This window comes from Erinaceus europaeus, chromosome 17 (assembly GCF_950295315.1).
Source record: "Erinaceus europaeus chromosome 17, mEriEur2.1, whole genome shotgun sequence".
Classification (NCBI taxonomy): Eukaryota; Metazoa; Chordata; class Mammalia; order Eulipotyphla; family Erinaceidae; genus Erinaceus; species Erinaceus europaeus.
The window spans coordinates 40644830-40664818 of record NC_080178.1 but is presented as its reverse complement, the minus strand read 5'-3'; the positions used below and the strand labels follow the sequence as shown (position 1 = coordinate 40664818).

Genomic DNA, 19989 nt, shown 5'->3' with positions numbered 1-19989 from the left:
GATAAATATGTCCCTTGCTGCCATTGTCCCCCAAACTGCCACTGTCCCTTCCTTCTGCTCCCCAGAGGTGACCTGTGCCTGCTTTTCAGTTTTGGAGTCACAGCTTTTTATTGTTGGAGTCACAGCTTACTTTCCTGACTTAATGTCATGCCTCCTTGGAATCATAGACATCACAGTCTGTTTATGCCACTTGTCATATTCCATGGTGCCAGCACATTTATCTTCCCCCTATTGATGGCCATTTGAGTGTTCACAGTTTCAGTTGTGACAAACATTCCTGCAATGAACAGCTATGTGTATGATGGTTTTTTAAAATTTAATTTCATGACTATGTATGCATATTTCTGGCCAGTCTGTACTTGGGAGTAAAACTGCTGAATAGCAGTGTGTGTGTGTGTGTGTGTGTGTGTGTGTGTGTGTGTGTGTAGCTTTAGCAGATATGTTCAGATGGGGCTATCACTTTAAATTCCCACCAAATATTGCACAACTTAACTTGCAAGGTGGGGGAGGGTAGGAGGCAGGAGCATGATGTTTTCCACTTGAGCCATTCTGCTGGAGTGGAGTGTTGTGCCCTTGTGGTCTAAAATGGTATTTCCCTGATAATTAGTGGGGAAGGCACCTCCCCACACACCCCCACTCAGACTTACTGGCAAAGTGGCTTATTCTCTTGTTTTCACAGTTTTTTTTTTTTTTTTTTTTGCCTGCCTCTTCATTAGATTTACAGTACAGGTGGAGTTAGCTTTTCTCTTTTTTTTTTTTTCCATTTTGTTTGCCAGACCCTAGCACCAGTGAAACTTACTGTACTGCTAGACAATTTTTCACCCTCATCTTACTTTCAGATAAAGACAGAGACTGAACCTTGAATCCACACCACTGGGAACTAGATTTTTTTTTATTTTTTCTTTTTTGCCTCCAGGGTTATTGTTGGGGCTTGATGCGTGCACCACAGAATCCACTGCTCCTGGAGGCAATTTTTTGCCCTTCTGTTGCCCTGGTTGTTTTATCGTTGCTGTAGTTACTATTGTTGTTGTTGATGCCATCATTATTGGATAGGACAGAGAGAAATGGAGAGAGGAAGGGAAGACAGAGATGGGGAGAGAAAGATAGACACCTGCAGACCTGCTTCACTGCCTGTGCAATGACTCCATTCAGGTGGGGTGCCATGGACTCAAATTGGGATCCTTACGCCAGTCCTTGCACTATGTGCCATGTGCGCTTAACCTGCTGCGCTACCTCCTGACCCCCAATATTTTTCTTTAAACCAGTTTCCTTTTCCCACTAATCTTTTGTAAAGGGAACCATGCAGCTGGGCTGGTGACTCAGCTCACTTGCATAGTGCACTGCTTTGCAATGTGTACCGCCTAGGTTCGAGCTTATGAATTGAAATTTATAAATTCCAGCCAAGTTCAGCACTTCTCTCTCTAAATGTAGAGAAGCTGAAACAATATTTTCTTTATTAGGGGGATTAATGGTTTATAGTTAGCAATAAAATACAGTAGTTGGTACATGTGTAACATTTCTCATTTTCCACATAACATTCAAACCCCCCTCTAGGTCCTCCTCCACCAACATGTTCCAGGACTTGAACACTTATCCCCACCCCAGAATCCTTTACTTTGATGCAATACACCACCTCTAGTCCAAGTTCTGCTTTGTGTTTTCCCTTATATTCTTATTTTTGAACTTCTGTCTGTGACCAGGAACATTCCCATACTCATCCTTCTCTTTCTATCTCTTTTTACCTCACTTAACATGATTCCTTCAAGCTCCATCCAAGATGAGGTGAAGGTGAATTCACCATTTTTAATAGCTGAGTAGTATTCCATCGTGCATATAGACCACAACTTTCTCAGCTACTCATCTGTTGTTGGACACCTGGGTTGCTTTCAGATTTTGACTATTACAAATTGCACTGCTACAAATTTAGGTAAACACAGATCTTTTTGGATGGGTGTGTTTGGTTCCCAAGGATATATCCCCAGGAAAGAAATTGTAGGGTCGTAGAGTAAGTCCACTTCTGAGAGTTCTCCAGACTGCTCTCCTCAGGGATTAGACCAGTTCACATTCCCACAAGCAGTGCATCAAGGTTCTTTTGCCCTCACAACCTTGCTGGAAGAATCTTTACAAGAAAGTGAAAACTGACAGTGGGGCCTTTCAGTTCTGGCCTAATGCTGTCCTAATGCTAAACCCTAGTCCATGGCCTCTCCAAGGGGCCTAGTGCAGGGTCGACAGGGACTCACACAGGCTGAGTGAACTACTCAGTGGGCAATGGCTGTCTCCTGGCTTCTTTCTGGCCATACCAGTGGGCCACTAAAGTGATCACAGGTAGAATGGGGCCCTACTTTGGAAACACCTTCTATGTTGCAGAACTGGAGGCTTGGAGAGCTGCTCAGAGGCTGCATATTTGGGGCAGCTGCTGCGTGGCTGGACAGAAAGAGTAAGGGAGCTGTGGTGCACCCTTAACCAGGGTTGGTTTCCCTATTGCCCCCCATCCCCACTCCAGTCACTGGGGAGCAAACTTCCTGGTCTGGAGGTCAGCCAGGACTCCCATTCTCCACTCTTCCTGGATGTGACCTCAGCCAGCTGGCTCCCTCCTGGCTCTCTGGGCTCTGAGCAGGGAATTGCAGGAGTGGATTGCTGGGCTTGGCTTTCACTTTCTTTGATCTAATTCCCCCAGCTGCTGCTGTAGTTTCCTGCTGGGCTGCTAATGTTGCTGAGGGTGGCTGTGGGCCAGAGCCTGGGTGTCTGTGTATGGGGGACCAGGAAGAATGATACTCCAGGTTTTATTATCTCTCCCTTAAACTTCCAGGTCTTCCAGGAGCTGTCAGAGGGACCCTCAGAGAGTCTGAGTGATTGGCCTGAGGCCCCACAGTGGTGGGTTGCCCATGTAGGGAATGTGGAGTGGCTGTGGGTCCAAGCAGGCAGGGCCCCTCTGCACTCCTTTCTGTTCCAGCTCAACCCCCCTTCCTGCCTGTCCTCTTATCACTCCATTCCAGCAAGGCTTCCTGAAGCTCCCCATAAAGTAGACTCATGGAGGGAGTGGTCCTGCCTGCTCCCCCAACCCTGCCACAGTGCTCAGCTCTCCTGCACTGCTCTGGGGTGGGTTGCCAAGTGGAGATGGGGGGTGGCTAAGGGTGAGTCTGGATTGTGCACGAGTCTGGAACTTGAACAAATCACCTTACCTCATGAGCCCATTCTTTCTTCAACCCTTCCTTCCTTCCTTCCTTCCTTCCTCCCTCCCTCCCTCCCTTCCTCCCTCCCTTCCTTCCTTCCTTTTTTTGATAGAGACAGAGAAATTGGGAAAGAGAGACAAAGACAGATAACCTGCAGCACTGCTTCACCAACTTGTGAAGCTTCCTCCCTGCAGGTGAGGGCCAACCAGGGCTTGAATCTGGGTCTTTGGGCATGGTAACTTATGTGCTCTACTGAGTGCAACCCTCCTCTCTTTCTTTTTCGTTCTTTCTTTCTTTCTTTCTTTCTTTCTTTCTTTCTTTTCTTTTCTTTTTTAAGTTGTATTTATGGGCTGGGGAGCTAGCATTATGCAAAAAGACTTCGTTGCCTGAGGCTTCAAAGTCCCAGGTTCAATCCCTGGTACAAGCCTGAGGAGTGCTCTGGAAAAAAAAATAATGGAAGGGGTGCTTGCAAGTCTGATTCTGTACTCCTGGGCCACCTCCTGTGCCACCTGGCTTCTTTTTGTTGAGCAGTGACAGCAGAGAAAGGCCCCGAGGGCCCCAGAAGAGTGAAGTTGGCAGGTGGGGGTGAGTTTATGACCAGTACCAGGTGCCCCTGAAGCCCAGAGAACACCATTGGGGTGTAGATCCAGCAAAATGGCCAGAAGGCTGTTCTGGGAGCCTGGCTTAGAGGCAGGTCCTCAGAGGAGTGAGGTCAGTAGCATAAGGAGCAAGGAGATTGCTACAAAGGTAAGATAGCTTACTTGGATAATGTACTGCTTTGCCCAAGACCCAGGTTTGAGCTCTGCCCTCTACAATATTGAAAGAAGCTTTGGTGCTGGGGTCTCCTTCACTCTCTGTCTCTATCTCTATCTCTATCTCTCTGTGTCTCAGAAAAAGAAAAATCAGAGAGGCTGGTTTTGGGGTACAGGAGAGAATGAATGAGTGTGGTGGATGGGGACACCCAGCTCTGTATTTTACTCCGGACTTGAAACTGAAGTCTCTGTTCTTTTCATCTATAGCCTAATTCTGCCTAGGAAGGTCTTAAGAGGACTGGCAGGACTAGGGGGTGCCCACTGGGAGGGGAAGCAGGGCCAGCTCTGAGTACTCTTGTGGTTGTGTCTGAGGCTTATGGGCCTGGCATCACCTCTGCACATCAGAAATGAGAGATCAGGGCTGAGAGATAGTTCAACAACAGAACACAAGACTTGCACACCTGAGACCAACCCCTACTTCATCCCTAGCACCTCCACATGTCAGAACTCAGCATTTTTTCCTTTAGGGTTATTGCTGGGGCTCAGTACCTGCACCATGAATCCACTGCTCCTGGAGGCCTTCCCCCCACCTTTTGCCCTTGTTGTTGTAGCCTTGTTGTGGTTACTATTGTTGTTGATGTCGTTCGTTGTTGGATAGGACAGAGAGAAATCGAGAGAGGAGGGGAAGACAGAGAGGGGGAGAGAAAGACAGATACCTGCAGACTTGCTTCACTGCCTGTGAAGTGACTCCCCTGCATGTGGGGAGCTGGGGGCTCAAACCGGGATCCTTAGGCCCGTCCTTGCGCTTTGCACCACGTGTGCTTAACCCACTGTGCTACCACCCGATTCCAGAGACAATGTTTTTTAAGAAAGAACTGAACTGATCTGGGCTGTGAAATTAGGCCTGTGGGTCCCTCTCTCTGCTTGTCGCACACCAGCTGTGTGACATTGGGGTGGTGTCTGCCCCTCTCAGAGCCTTAGTGCCTGGCCTTAACACAAAAGAGAGAACAAGCAAGTTCAGTTGACTCAGGGTCTTGCATCCCTCCAACAGTGACGGTCTCCTGACTTCCTGTCCCTGCAGGTTCCACAGAGTTGTCTTTCCTTGGCCTTCCTCTGTGGGGGCAGCAGCTGCCATGTTCTCATGTGTGAAGCCATATGAGGGCCAGGACTACTCGGCCCTGAAGCGGGCTTGTCTGCGCAAGAAGGTACTCTTTGAGGATCCCACTTTCCCAGCCAGTGATGACTCACTCTATTACAAGAGCACTCCAGGACCCATGGTCAGGTGGAAGCGACCCAAGGTCAGTGTTGGGCTGAGCAGGAGCATGGTGACAAACCAGGCCCTACCACAGGGCCATGTCTGTAGGGGTGGGGTGGCCTGGCATGACCCAGGTCCTGGGTGCTTGGACAGTGCTGGGCAGATGCAGCTCTTATGCTGGCCCCCATCTGGCTTAGGGCAGAAAAGTGTGCCCTGAATCTGTGGCCACCTACCCAGAACTGACCGCTCTCTGGGCCTCAGCCCCCTCGTGGGAATTCCTGGTGTCTCTATCACCCTCTACCCAGTGTGGCTTCTGGGACAAATAATGAGGTGATATGCGTGCAATCTTTTTTTCATGCCCTCTGTCCCTGTTCATCAGTTTTTCTCATGTAGGGCTGGGGTCTTGAACTCAGGCCATTGTGCACTGTAAAGTGTGTTCTCTGGTCCTGTCCCCAGATGTAACTTTTTTCCCCCTAAAGAGTGACATTCAAGTGTAAGGAATTTCCTTGGCTGTTAATTACTGCCATAATTTCACAGTCTTGTTTGCTGCAGTTGAAAGAGGATATAATGGTGAATCAATACCAATTTTAGTGGTAAAAGCTTTTATAATGGTGCCTCATGGGAGGTATTTCCTCTGCGCCCCCCTGCTCAGACTAGCAGGTGAGAGGCCTCTGGCTGACTGCCCTTGAGGAGACTAAGGCTAGAGCTAGAACCAGTTTGACAAGAATGTTTGGCTCAGGGGCATGAGTACATCTCTACCCAGGCATGATGTAGGAGTGACTGTCTCAGGCCTCTCACTTCCACAGCCCTGCTGGTGACACTGTGAGAGCTGGTGACAGAGCCTAGGTGTTCAGGGGAGACTCCCTCAGCCCTGTGATCAGAGACAGGCCAAACCCTCCATTAGGGAATGACAGAGGGGCGGGTGGTGGCTTTCCTGAGGTGAGATGATGGCTCAGCTGGGAGTTCCTAAACTAGGGGACAGCAGATGCCCATCACCCAGCCCTGCCCCCAGCAAGTGCCCTGGCCTTGTTTCTCTGGGCCCCCCTGGGAGCCTTCTGGCCTGACTGTCCTCTTTCTTCTTTGTCCAGGGAGTAGTGAGAGAGGCCACTCTCAAAGGACCTTTGTGAGGCCTGTGTGTGGGTGGGGGTGAGAGGAGAGGGCCCTCTCAACTATTTGTCTGCCCCACTCCACTCCCTTCTGCCCCATTCTGACCCTCTACTGCCCCTGGGAAGCACTGGGCTATGGGAAGCACTGAGTAGGGGAACTGCCAGTCCATTATCCCTTGCTGTGTGACCCTGGCAGTCACCTGCTCTCTGTGGGCTTCTTTGCTTGCTGGTTCAGGAGACCTACCATGCTGCCCTCTATCACTACCTGCTTCCCTAGGTTTGGTGCCAGGCCCTTTTCAAACACTGGGAGAGCAAGAATGGGGCTGCTCTGGGTAGGGAAACTGGTGAGGGGTTCAGTGGTGACTAAGGGTTGAGGAGGACCAGGGTGGTATAGAGCATTGGGTGAGGAAGAGATATGCAATAGCAGTGGTGGTAGGCAGCAGGTCTGGATTATGTGACAGGAAGTGGGCTTTGGAAGGGATTCCATGACAAGAAGTGGTCTCTGGGAGCAGGAAGTTGGGCCTGACTTGCCTCAGGCAAGTGGGGGGAGCCAGCCCAGTCAGTTTACAGTTTATTCTCAACTGCTGGGCACCTGGCCAAAGAGATGAACTTTGGCCAAGGCAGTGGTGCTTCTGTAGAACCCCACCTCCTATGACCCAACTGTTTACAGGCATGGTAAAAGGCCAGCTTCACCTGAATCCCATCTCCAGCTTCTTCTCCACCAGCTTCCTGCCATCCAGACTTCTTCCTCTCTTCTTCAAATAGGAACAAGGGGACTGGTTTCTGAATCTGATAGTCTTGGCCTTGTAGTGGGGGAAACTGGCCAGGATCCAATGGGAGCTCTCCAGAGCCAATATTCTCTCAAGAGGAGGGTGTTTCACAGTTCCTTCCTGGAAATAATTATAAGAGACTCCATGATCAAGTGTCCAAAATATAAACTTTTTTATTACGAAGATGTTAGGTAGAAGCTGTGCAAAAGTAATTTTTTTTTTTAATAGGGCAGGTCCATTTCTAGCCTTCTGAGAGTTCTCCAGACTGCTCTCCACAGAGGTTGGACCAGTTTACATTCCCACCAGCAGTAAAGGAGGGTTCCTTTGAACCCACAATCTCTCCAGCATTTGTTGCTGCTACCTTTTCTGATGTATGACATTCTCACAGGAGTGAAGTGGTATCTCATTGCTGTCTTTATTTTCATTTCTCTGACAGTCAAAGACTTGGAGCATTTTTTCATGTTTTTCTTGGCCTTATGGATCTCTTCTGTGGTGAATATTCTGTCCATGCCTCTCCCCATTTTTGGATGGGGTCATTTGTTTTCTTGTTCTTGAGTTTGGCAAGCTCTTTATATATTTTGGTTATTAAACTCTTGTCTGATGTATGGCATGTAAAGATCTTCTCCCATTCTGTGAGGGGTCTCTTTGTTTGGGTATTGGTTTCTTTTCCTGTGCAGAAGCTTTTTAATTTGATATAGTCCCATAGGTTTATCCTTGCCTTAGTCTTCTTTTAATTGGATTCGTTTCATTGAAGATGTCTTTAAAATTTATGCGGAGAAGAGTTCTGCCAATATTTTCCTCTAAGTATCCAATAGTTTCTGGTCTAACATCCAAGTCCTTGATCCACATGGAATTTACTTTTGTGTTTGAAATATAGTGGTTCAGTTTCATTCCTCTGCATGTTTCAACCCATTTTTTCTAACACCATTTGTTGAAAAGACTCATCTTTTACAATTTATTAGTCTGGGCACTTTTATCAAAGATTAGATGTCCATAGATGTGGGGGCTTACTTCTGGGCTCTCAATTCTATTCCACTGGTCAGTGTGTCATTCATGTTCCAGTACCAAGCAGTTTTGATTACAATGGCCCTATAATGCAGTTTGAGATCTGGGAGTGTGATGCCTCCAGTTTTGTTCTTTCTTCTCAAGATTGTTTTGGCAATTCTGGGTCTTTTCTGGTTCCAGATAAATATTTGTAGCATTTGTTCTATTCTCCAAAAAATGTGATATGGATCTTATGGGGATAGCATTAAATTTGTGTATAGCTCTGGGTAGTATATTCATTTTGATGATGTTAATTCTTCCAACCCATGAACATGAAATATCTTTCCATTTCTTTGTGTCTTTTTCTTTTTTTATATTTATTTATTTTCTCTTTTGTTGCCCTTTTTTTTATTGTTGTAGTTACTGATGTCGTCGTTGTTAAGACAGAGAGAAATGGAGAAAGGAGGGGAAGAGAGGGAGAGAATGATAGACACCTGCAGACCTGTTTCACCACCTGTGAAGTGACTCCCCTGCAGGTGGGGAGCCAGGGGCTCGAACTGGGATCCTTAGGCTGGACCTTGTGCTTTGCACCACGTGCGCCTAACCCATTGTGCTTCCGCCTGACTCCCTTCTTTGTGTCTTTTTCTATCTCATTGAGTAGTGATTTATAATTTTCAGTATATAAGTCTTTCACTTCTTTGATTAACTTTACTCCTAGATATTTTGTTGTTTTTGTTGCTATAGTAAAAGGAATTAATTTCTGGATTTCATCTTCTAACTTAGTGTTTGCATAGAGGAATGCCACTGACTTTTGTATGTTAATTGTGTAGCCTGACACCTTACTGAATTGCCTGATGATTTCCCAAAGCTTCTTGCTGGATTCTTTATGTTTTTCTATGTATACTATCATGTCATCTGCAAATAGGGAGAGTTTGACTTCTTTTCTTCCAATCTGTATCCCTTTAATTCCTTGCTGCTGCCTGATTGCTATGGGAAGAACTTCCAACACTGTGTTGAATAGTAATGGTGATAGTGGGCAGCCCTGTCTCGTACCTGATCTGAGGGGAAATGCTTCCAGTTTTTCACCATTGAGTATGATGTTGGCTGTAGGTTAGCTATATAGAGACTACACTACCTTGAGCAATTTTCCGTCTATTCTCTCTCTCTCTCTTTTTTTTTTGTGTGTTTTGATTGATCATAAAGGGATGTTATATTTTATCAAAGGCTTTCTCTGCATCTAGTGATATGACCATGTGGTTTTTGGTCTTGCTTTTATTGATGTGGTGGATCACATTGATTGATTTACGTATATTCAACCAACCTTGCATCCCTATTTGGTCATGATGAACAATCTGTTCTATATACTGCTCTATCTGGTTGGCTAGAATTTTGTTGAATATTTTAGGATCTATGTTCATCAGAGATATTGGTCTGTAGTTTTCTTTTTTGGTTGTGTCCCTGTCTACTTTTGGTATCAGAGTGATTTTGGCTTCATAGAAGTTACAAGGGTGTATTCCAGTGTCTTTAATCTTCCGGAAGACTTTTAAAAGTAGAGGTATTAACTCTTCCTTAAAGGTTTTGTAGAATTCATTTGTAAAACCATCTGGTCTAGGACTTTTATTCTTGGGAAGGTTTTTGATAACTGTTTCAATTTCGTTGGCTGTGGTGAGCCTGTTCATATTATCTAGTTCCTCTTTATTTAATTTTGGAAGTTCGTGAGTATCTAGGAAATTGTCCATTTCTTCCAGGTTCTCTAGCTTGGTGGCATAGAGTTGTTTATAGAAGCCTCCCATGATATGTTGAATTTCTGTGGTGTCTGTTTTGATATCTCCTATTTCATTTACAATCCGATTTATTTGGGTCTTCTCCCTTTTTTGTCTTGTGAGTCTGGCTAAAGGTTTGTTGATTTTGTTCACTCTTTCAAAGAACCAACATTTACTTTCATTGATCTTTTGTATGGTTTTCTTATTTTCAGTGTTATTTATTTCTGCCCTAACTTTAGTGATTTCTGTCCTTCTGGTTGCTTTAGTGTTCCTTTGTTTTTCTTCTTCTTCTTCTGAGTCTTTAAGGTATGCAATCAGGTTTTTTATTTGTGCTTTTTCTTGTTTCCTTATGTATGCTGTATAGCTATGAACTTTTCTCTCAGTACTGCCTTAGCTGTGTCCCAAATATTTTGATAGCTTGTGTCTTCATTTTCACTGAACTCTAGAAACATTTTTCCTTTATTTCCTCTTTGATCCAATAGTTGTTAAGTAGTGTACTGTTGAGCTTCTACATTTTGGGACTATTACTAATCTTTTGTTTATCATTAAATGCTAGTTTAATTCCACTGTGGTCTGAGAAGATGTTTGCATGATTTCAGTGCTCCTGAATTTGCTTATGCTGTCTTTGTGGCCTAACATATGGTCTATCCTTGAGAATGACCCATGTGGATGTGAGTAGAATGTGTATTCCAGTTTCTTGGCGTGAATGATTCTGAAAATGTGCAATAGTTCTAGTTTATCTATCTCTCCATTTAGCTCCCTCATGTGTGTTGAAGTCCCCACTATACCTGTGTTGCTGTTACTATATTGCTGTAGCTCTTTCAGTAGATGTTTGATGTATTTAGATGGCTTCTCATTGGGTGTATAGATGTTAATAATTGTTAATTCCTCTTGATTAATCCTCTGAGCATTAAGGAATGTCCATCCCTATCTTTTTAAATTTTATTTATTTTAAAGTCTATCATGTCAGATATGAGAATAGCTGTTCCTGCCCTTTTTTGTGGGCCATTGGCTTGTATGATAGTTTTCCATCCTTTCACTTTGAGTCTGTGTTTGTCTTGTTGAGTTTGGCGTGATTCCTGTAGACAGCATTATTGTTGGGTTGTGTTTTCTGATCCAGCTTCCTACCCTGTGCTTTTTAGTAGGTGAATTCAGGCCCTTGACATTTATTGATATCATAGATTGAAGATATTTTAACACCATTCTTGTAGAGCTTTAGAGTGTTCTGATATATGTCCTATTTATGGTGGTCTGATTGTTTATAGGAGACCTTTCAGAACTTCTTTCAGGGCAGGCTTGGTGATAGTTGATTCCTTCAACTGTTGCTTGTGTGAGAAGGTTTTTATACCTCCATCTAGCCTAAACGAGAGTCTAGCAGGATACAGTAGTCTTGGTTGAAAGCCTTTCTCATTGAGCACTTTCCATTCTCTTCTGGCCTGTAGTTTTTGTGTGGCGAAATCTGCTGCTAATCTTCTGGGTTTTCCTCTGTAGATTACTCTTTGTTTTTCTCTTGCAACCTTCAGGATCCTTTCTTTATCCTTATTCTTTTTCATTCTAAATATGTGTCTTGGTGTCTTTTAGTTTGGGTTAATTCTGATTGGGACCCTCAGGGCTTCTTGAACCTTTATGTCTTTTATGTTGTCTATATTAGAGAAGTTCTTAGCTATTATGTCCTAAAGAATGCTTTCTTCCCCTCCCACTATTTCTTCCTCTTATAAGCCAATAATGCGTATATTATTTCTATTGAAGTCATCCCATATGTCTCTTTTGTTGTTTTCAGTATCTCTTAATCTCTTTTTGAGATCTCTTACTTCTTTTTTAGTTGTCTCTAATTTGTCCTCGATCTTGTTAATTCTGTTTCCAGCTTGATTTATTCTATTCTCTCTCTCCCCCTACTGTTTTCTGTAGTTCATCTATTTTGTCACCCTGTTCTGATACTGTTTTAGCTTGCTCAGCTAGTTGTGTTCTTAGCTCAGCTATTTCAACTTTCAGCTCTCTGATAACCTTGAGATAATGTTTTCGTCCAGAGTCTTATTTGTTGTTTCTGCATTTCCGATGACAATCTTTCAAACTCTTTACTCACTCCTGGATTTCCTTAACTAGTGTTTGGATGTTGACCCCATTATTCTGTGCTTCAGCTTTTTTGGGGGGCCTATTAGCTGGACTTTTGTCCTGGTTCATTTCTCTAATATTTATTCTTGTTGGTTTAACCATTCTATATAGTATGTTATAAGGTTCATCTCTCAGTACTTGCAAAAGTAATCTTAAGGTACAAATAAAGTGTGTAAGGATAGAATCCAAAATGGCCATGGAGAGAAATAAAAGACCCACCCATTTGTTTTTCCGTTTCCTAAACCCAAAATTCCCATCACACCTGGGGCCAGCTTCCCTCTGGTCCACTGAGATCATCTGTCTTTTTTTTGGGGTTAAAGTTCCTAAAACTTCCCCAGTGAAAAAGGTTCTTTCTAAAAACTGTCCTACCCTTTGCCAGTGCTACCTTTAAATTCTTCTTCACTGATATGGGAAAACATATGGTAACATAAAGCAAAGCGACCATGTCCCAGCGATCTGAAGCTTCAGGCCCCTGACCCTCAGAACTGCCCCTAATAGTCCCACCATGTGGGACTCGTGACTTAAAGCCAGTCACATTCCCTTGGCCTCACATATAAATGAAGAGCATAAATTTTGCCATGTGTGGTGTCTGGTAGTTGAAACAATAAGACCTCTTTGGTGTGAGACACCTGAGAGGAGCTGAGAGGCGGCTCCCCCTCACCAGCCTACTCCTGGCAGTGGTCAGGATCCCAGGCTGCACATGCTGTACTGACTCTGCAGGTAGGAAGCCTGGCTCCAAGATGAGAGCTCCAGACATGCTGAAGACATAGAAGGAGCTTCCAAATCTGACCCAGGGCATTGGTAGGGGACCTATCTCCTTCACTGTGGGAGCAATGTCTTTCCACCTAGAGTACTCTGCCTGCCTAGCCCTGTCTCTGTGATGCAGGACTTAGTGGAACCAGGAAAGGGATAAACAAGATCTTACAAACAGAATCCATTTTGGAACATTCCGGAATTCCCTCACAATGTCCTGCAGTCACAACCCTATGCCCTGGGGCTCATGCTTACATGCACACTAGGAAAAGACCCATGGAAGGTATATATATGTCATGAACAGGCAGCTTGCACTAGATCAAGTCATTTGGGCCACCCTGCCCAGCAGGAGGAGGGTACACAGAGTGGGGAACACAGAGATGGAGCACAGCCCCCCAAGGACACTGTCTTTCTGTTCTCTTTCAGGTGGAGGTCCTGCTCTCTTTCTGAGTCTCTGTTTCCCCAGGTGTCTTATTTATTTCAGATGTGATCTTTGATTCCTGGGGCAATATCAGGGGTGGAGGAGGGGGAGGATCCTGGGATCCACTCTTTGCTGCATTCTTGCTGGGGAATGGCTCTAAAGTGAGCTTTGGGAGGGAGGTGCTGTGAGCTGAGTCTGTGGAGCCAGTCTGACTGGAGGGGTGGGAGTGGGGGGGGAGCAGAGGGTGACCACTTGTCACTTCAGGGCCAGGTATGTTGACAAGAGGAGTGGCCACCTCTCTGCCCTTAGGGTGACCCTGCCTGGGTTCACAAGAGGTTCCCCTGGCCTGTCCGTCCTGGATGCCACCCTAATCCAGACACATGGTGAACAGAGTAGGGCTCAGGCCTGCCCTGGGGCACGAGCTAGGGGGAACTTGTGAAGGGTGGTGTCAGAGGTGACCTGAGGCCATGGTTGTACCCTGCCTATGGGGAAGGGTGATTTGGAGTCCATATGAAGCTCTGGTATTTCCTCACCACTACCACCCCCTACACACATCACCACCCCCTGTCTGGTGCCTGATCAGCTGGCAGCCTCCTCTGATTACCCTCCAGCCTTCTGCTGTTCGAGTTGTGCTCACATGGAACCTCAGTCCCTGTCCTCCAACTCCTCCTCCTTTCTTCCTTTTCCTCCTCATGGGAGCTGGGAATTTCTCAAAGTGGGGTGCCCAGAAAAGACAGGACAGACAGCTTAAGGTCCTGCCTCTCCGTGTTGGTGGCAGTGGGAAGAACTGGACTGCTACTGTCCCTTCCATCTTGCTTTGATACTATAAGGTCCCTGTAGCTGGCCCAGGGGACGAATGAAAGGAGGTAGCTTTGTCCCTCTGGAGCTTTTATGGAGACTAGAAATGACTGCCTGAACTCACACCTGTGCCCCCCAATTCCCGTGTGGCTCAGGGTGCATGGCTTAGCCTCTCTGGACCCTGGTTTCCTGTCTGTGAAACAGGACTAACAGTTCCCCTCTGGTGCCTGTACCCCCAAGTGCTACAACCTCCAGAAGCCTCCCTGACTTTAAAGCTGAGAACCCTGCCCCTGCTCACGTACAAGTAGAGAGACCTGTCCACCTGACCTCCTCCATGGAGTGGGCAGGGGAGGGGCCAGTCACCTCAGTAGACACTGGTAACCCCAAGGCCAGGCATGGCTGGGGGATTCAAATAGCAGCCCTTCCGCCCCGACCCTGTAGGCCCTGGAGAGAAATATGAAGTCACTGCATCAGACTGGGTAGATAAGGAGCAGGCTGGCACCACAGGTGGATCTGCATCCTGGCTCCATGCCGGGGCCAGGATTATTCAGACCTTGTCCACTGGGGTGAGGGCATCTTGCAGCTTGACCCTAAGGTCCATCTGGATCCTGTGGCCCTCAGTTTGGGCTCCAAATCCTTAGTATTCCCCATGTTGAAGCAGCAGTGAGGATCCCACCGGCCCCCATGGAAGCATAGATCTCTCTGGCCCAGCAGAGCCACCTCCTTCTCAGTCCTGAGGGGCGTAGTGGCTCAGCCGGGTTAAGCCACCAGCCCAAGGTTGCACAATCAGTAACGAGGGCAGGGAATCTAGCCCCATCAACCAGGCTCTGCTGCCCTCTGCTGGCTGTCTTCAGTAGGACTGCACAGCAACTGATAGGCTGGAGCAGATTGGGGTGCACCTGCCCATGTGGAGGCAGGCCTGTGGGGGGTGGGCGGGAGGGGTGGCAAGGAGGTGGGAACGAGACTGATGAACCCTCTCTGGGTCTCAGTTTTTTTATTTTTTCTTCTTCTTTTTTTAAAACCAGAATACTAAGCTCTGGCTAATGATGGTCTGGGGATTGAACCAGAAACCTCAGAACCTCTGGCATGAAAGTGTTTTGCATAGCCATTATGCTATCTCCGCAGCCCTCTTCACTTCAGACTGTTCCCATAGGGGCCTGGAATGGCAGCCCACACTGAATCTGTGCTGGACACCCCTTGGGTTGCTTCAGGGTGACCCCACTCACTGCCTGCAGGGCTTCTGGGGCTGTGGGGCTGTGGTTGGAGGTGGAAGGGCAGGGCTCCAATCCCCCAGCTCCTTCCACTGTGGGGTCACAGAAAAGCCTGGTCAGAAAAGCAGAGTTATTTAGTCAGGATTAGGGGAGGTAGGACTGGGGGACCCCTGGGTCATGATGGAGGGCTCCTCCTCTGACATGGCCTCTGCCTCCCCACAGGACATCTGTGAGGACCCTCGGCTCTTCGTGGATGGCATTAGTTCCCATGACCTGCACCAGGGCCAGGTGGGCAACTGCTGGTTTGTGGCAGCCTGCTCCTCCCTCGCCTCCCGGGAGTCGCTGTGGCAGAAGGTGAGGCTGGGGGATCCAGGGAGGGGTAGGGCATGCACCTTGCTATTTGCACATGGCCTGGGTTCAAGCTCTGGTCTCTTGTCTGAATGAAAAAGTCTTTCTGGCCTGGTGAAATCATGCAAGCAACCTTAGGCAGGGCTGGTAGGGGGGCCATGCTGAGCATCGGAATGGCTTTCTCCACACCTGCCTGGCTCCCCAGGAGCTTGGGATCTAACAGAATCCTACCTCAGTGCCCAGTGAGCAGGCCCACCCAGGCGGTATGTAGCACACACCCAGGAAGTGCAGCAAACTTCTGCCCAAGGCTCAGGAGGCCCTGCTAGGACTGGCTGTGTGGCTGGGCCAGCCTCTATAGCTCCCTGGAAGAGGCTTTTGCCCTTTCGCAGTTCCAAGTGACAGCTGTGGCCCAGTGGACTCAGGGCTGTCATCCAGTGGCAACATGGGGCAGTGCAGTCCTCCCATCTGAGCCCCAGCACCAGTCCTGCAGATGTGAACCTTCCTTGGAAAAATCAGGGGTCAGGAGAACCACTTTCTGGGGGCTGGCAAGAAAGAAACAGATGCTAAACAGAAAGTGGGGGTACAGCATGGTGCTCAGTGAGTAGTGGCCACATAGTTGGGGAGGCATCTAGCACTGCCGCCATCTGCTGAGGCTCTGTGACACTGCAGGTGGGGCTGGGGGAGTGAGGCAAACTACAGGAGATGGTCTGCAGGTGGGGAGGCAGGAGAGCTCCGTGTGGACCCATTTCACTTTTAAGCCTCCTGAGTTGAGGAAAGTGGGACTGGCACTGTCCTCCACTACTGCCTTCTTAGTCCCCCGGCCAAAGACCTGCCTGCATCCCTACCACTAATTGCCGGTTTACCTGTGGGCTCTCCTCTGGAGGGGAGCTCCCAATGGGCAGTGCTGGGCCAGCCTAGAACCTTCCACCCAACCCAACAGAAACTTGGCACTGAGGGACTCCCCCAAAAAGATTTTTTAGATGGAAAGGAGAGGGAGAAGGATAGAGAGAAAGAGCCTGTGGCCATACCACGCTGAATATGTCTAATATCGTCCAATCTCAGAAGCTAAGCAGAGTTGGGCCTGGTTAGTACTTGGATGGGAGAGAGTGGGAGAGGGAGAGGGGGGAAGAGAAAGAGAGAGAGAGAGAGAGAGAGAGAACTGAGCTTGAACCTGTGTTGTACAAAGCCCTGCACTATCCAAGTGAGTTGTTTCACCGCTCTCCCCAAAAGTTTTGACAACAAATCCTTTCCACAAATTGTGGCATCTGCCTCACTGGGTAACCTCCCAGGGTCTGGGCTGTCAGGGCACTTGTCAAGTGATACCCTGCGTGCTGTGTGTCTCTGATCCAGGACCCACAGCCAAGAGGCCTAGTCTGGTGCTTTGTGACCACAGGAAGGCATGTGCATGTCTCTGAGCTGGATTCCTCTTGACAGGAAAGGAGGGAGGCTGATCTCTAGTCTTGTATTCCCAGTAGGCTAGGCTGGAGCCTGTGTTGGGAATTGCTCTCTGAATCCCAGAGCTGAGGAGGTGATGGCCCCTGGGTCCCAGAAGGGGTGCAAGGCCCCAAGGAGCTCATTACTGCACCTGCCCTCCCCTCCCATCCCTGCAGACCTGCTGTTTGTTGTTGCCCCTCCCTCACTCTCTGGGCCTGTTGCTCTGCAGGGCCTCCCTTGCCCCACCCCACAGTCCTTTGGAAGGGGGGTGTTCAGCCTGAGCTGCACTCCTAAACCCCTTCCACCACCAGCTCAATCTGGGGATGCTGAGCCTCAAACACAGGTATCAAAAATACTCCACCTCCTCTAGGAAGCCAGCCTGATGTGCAGCTCTGGATACATCCTGGAGCCATAGGATGACCTGGATTTTGGGTTCTGGCTAGGTGCCTGCCTGGCCAGTGACCCAGGACAGGATCAGACAGTGGTGAACCTGACCTTCCCCAGGAGGACAAGGGGGAACCCCACTACCCTTGGGGTCAGCAGAACTGTCTTCCCTCTGTTCACATATGCTTCTTGACTGCAGAGACAGCTCACTGGGTAGAGTGCCTGCCTTACCATGCATATGACACAGGTTCCAGCCCTGGAACCACACAAGAGGTGCTGTGATGTCTCTCATTCTCACATTGTCTCTTGATCTGAATGAAAAAGCAGCCCAGAGCCTAGGCTGTGCAAATAATAATAATAGTAATAATAATAATGATAACTTTTAAAAATAAGTTTTCCCTTCCACCCTTCACCCCTAAACTACAGAGAGGTTCCTTCTGAGCACTGGCTGCCGTAGAGGCCTTCTCCATGCTGCAGGCACAAAATCTGAGAGAGTGTGGTCACTCCAGACTCTCAGTGCCTACCAGGCAATGTGTTGAGGCCTTAGCTTTCTTCACCCCTCCTTATACAAAGTCTATTTATTTATTTATTTATGGAGGGAAAGAACCAGAACATCATGTGATGCTAGGAGGCAACTCAGGACTTCATGCTTAAGAGTCCAGAGCTCTAGCCACTGCATCCTGTCCCAGACTCCTCTTCACTGAGGGTCAAAGAGGTTTTTTTCTTTATTTTTGGATTTATCTTAATATTTTTTGTCATCACTGAGGCTTCATTCTTCTGAAGTGACTCTTTTTTGCAATAATTTTCAGTTTACTAGATGAAACAGACTTGCAATATAGTCTGCATGAATGCATAAGAAGCCATCTACAGCATGTGATAAGAAAACTGGGCAACAAGGAAAAAATCAAACACTGGAATTCCTAAAGGAAGATTCTCTCAAAATTTAAAAAAAAAAAAATCATGATAAAGGACTTTACCAAATACTGCTATATTTCCCCCACCCCTTTTACTGGAAGTTAGTAAGAGCATTTAGCACTTTTGTGTTGAAACTTTAACTTTTAAAGTTAGCACTTTTATGTCAAAACTTTAACTTAAAAAGGGTTTTGGATCTGTGTTGTAACTTGAGACTTAAAAATGGGCTTAGGGCTTTGGCACTTAAGGATTCACAGTGGGGAGATGGGAATGGGTTTAAACAAGGTTTTATTAGGGTGAAACAGGTAAAAGGCAAAATAAACAATCATCATCAGGGGTTAAGAACACACTAGGTTCATAAAGAGGATAGTTATTGAAACTTTAGTCCCATAAGATAAACAATTATCAGCTGAGGTATAGATTGCTCATGGCTATAGGGGAGTCTTAAGAGTTTACTGGCTAGCAGAGTCACACGTGTTCAGTTCCCAGGAGAAGTAGCCATAGCAGATACCTGGAGCACCTCTGCGGAGATGCTTCTGACCAGGAGAAGAAGTAGCAGCCAAAAAGCGTGACCTGCTCCAAGTCCGTGCTTTTTATACATTCCCTTCTCTGTAGCACCTCCTCAGGCTGACGTCATTCGTATGCTAATAGTCCCAAACTCCTGTTGTGGTCACAACACCTATCAGATGTCAGGATGATGTTTTCAAATACAGACCTAGATGAAGAAACAGAGGCTGAGAGACAGTGAAGGAGACCATGTCATTATAGCTGCCTCCCTCCAACGCAGTGGGGGCCAGGCTTAAACATGGGTCAAGTACATGGCAAACCAGCACACTATCCAGGTGAGCTATCTTGCCAGTGCTCTTTGTTTTGGGTCCCCCCCCCCTCCAGGGTTATCACTGGGGCTTGGTGCTGGCACTATAAATCCACTACTCCTGGAGGCCATTTTACCCCCATTTTATTGGAGAGGACAGAGAGGAATTGAGAGAGGAGGGGAAGGTATAGAGGGGGAGAGAAAGACACCTACATACCTTCTTTATCACTTATGAAGCAGTCCCCTGGCAGGCAGAAAGACAGGGACTCGAACCAGGATCCTTGTGAGCGTCTTTAACACTTTGTACTGTGTGCACTACCACCCAGCCCCGTTTTGGATTTTAACACATATTCTTGTAGTCACATTTGTAAGCTTGGAGCTTTCTCCTCTCCCCTCTAACCATTTCTCTCTTTCTTTCTCCCTCTCTCTCTCTTTCTAGCACTGCTCAGCTCTGGCTTATGGTGGTATAGGGGATTGAACCTGGGACCTCAGAACCTCAGGCATGAGAATATCTTTGTAGAACCACTGTGCTGTTTCCCCTGCCCATCTCTTTGTCTCTCTTCCATAAGTGGTTCTAGGGAATGAACCCAGGGCCTTGTACTGAGTGGCCTCCCTAGCTTGTTTTAATTCTTGGATTTTAGGAGAGGGAGAGACGGAGATAAGAGACACCACAGTACAACTCTGCCATCCATAGAGCTCCTCCCAATGCTACCCATGATGCTGCCATGTGGTATTGGGGATTAAACCCAGGGCCTTAGGCCCAACAGGGCACAAACTCCACCATGTGAACTCTCTCCCCTCTCCTCTCCTTCCTATTCCATCCTGCTTTTAGTGGACCCTCCCATAGTACCTGGGAGCAGAGGTGCATGTACCTCCTAGAGCATCCCCTAACTCTGTTTGCCTGGCCCTTACCCCATCACAGCTCCCATTAGTGCCCAAGTGCTCATGCCATGCTGGCACCTTCCTCTGGGCCTCAACCCTGATGCCTCATTAGTGCTG

General features: G+C 47.3%; 1 protein-coding gene across 6 annotated transcripts in view; it reads left to right on the top strand.

Annotated features, from left to right (window-relative positions):
• The first annotated feature begins 5006 nt into the window (after positions 1–5006).
• CAPN5 (calpain 5) overlaps positions 5007–19989 on the top strand; it is a 38341-nt gene continuing 23358 nt past the window's right edge. The window contains exons 1-3 of one of the 6 annotated variants that reach the window (XM_016191127.2): positions 5036–5223; positions 13095–13134; positions 15321–15452. In XM_016191127.2, coding sequence (XP_016046613.1) covers positions 5165–5223; positions 13095–13134; positions 15321–15452 — 231 coding nt within the window. In that variant the 5' untranslated portion in view covers positions 5036–5164. Of the gene's footprint in view, positions 5224–13094; positions 13135–15320; positions 15453–19989 lie in introns of all 6 variants that reach the window. The other 5 variants (XR_009545622.1, XM_016191128.2, XM_007529694.3 and 2 more) reach the window with 5 other exon arrangements.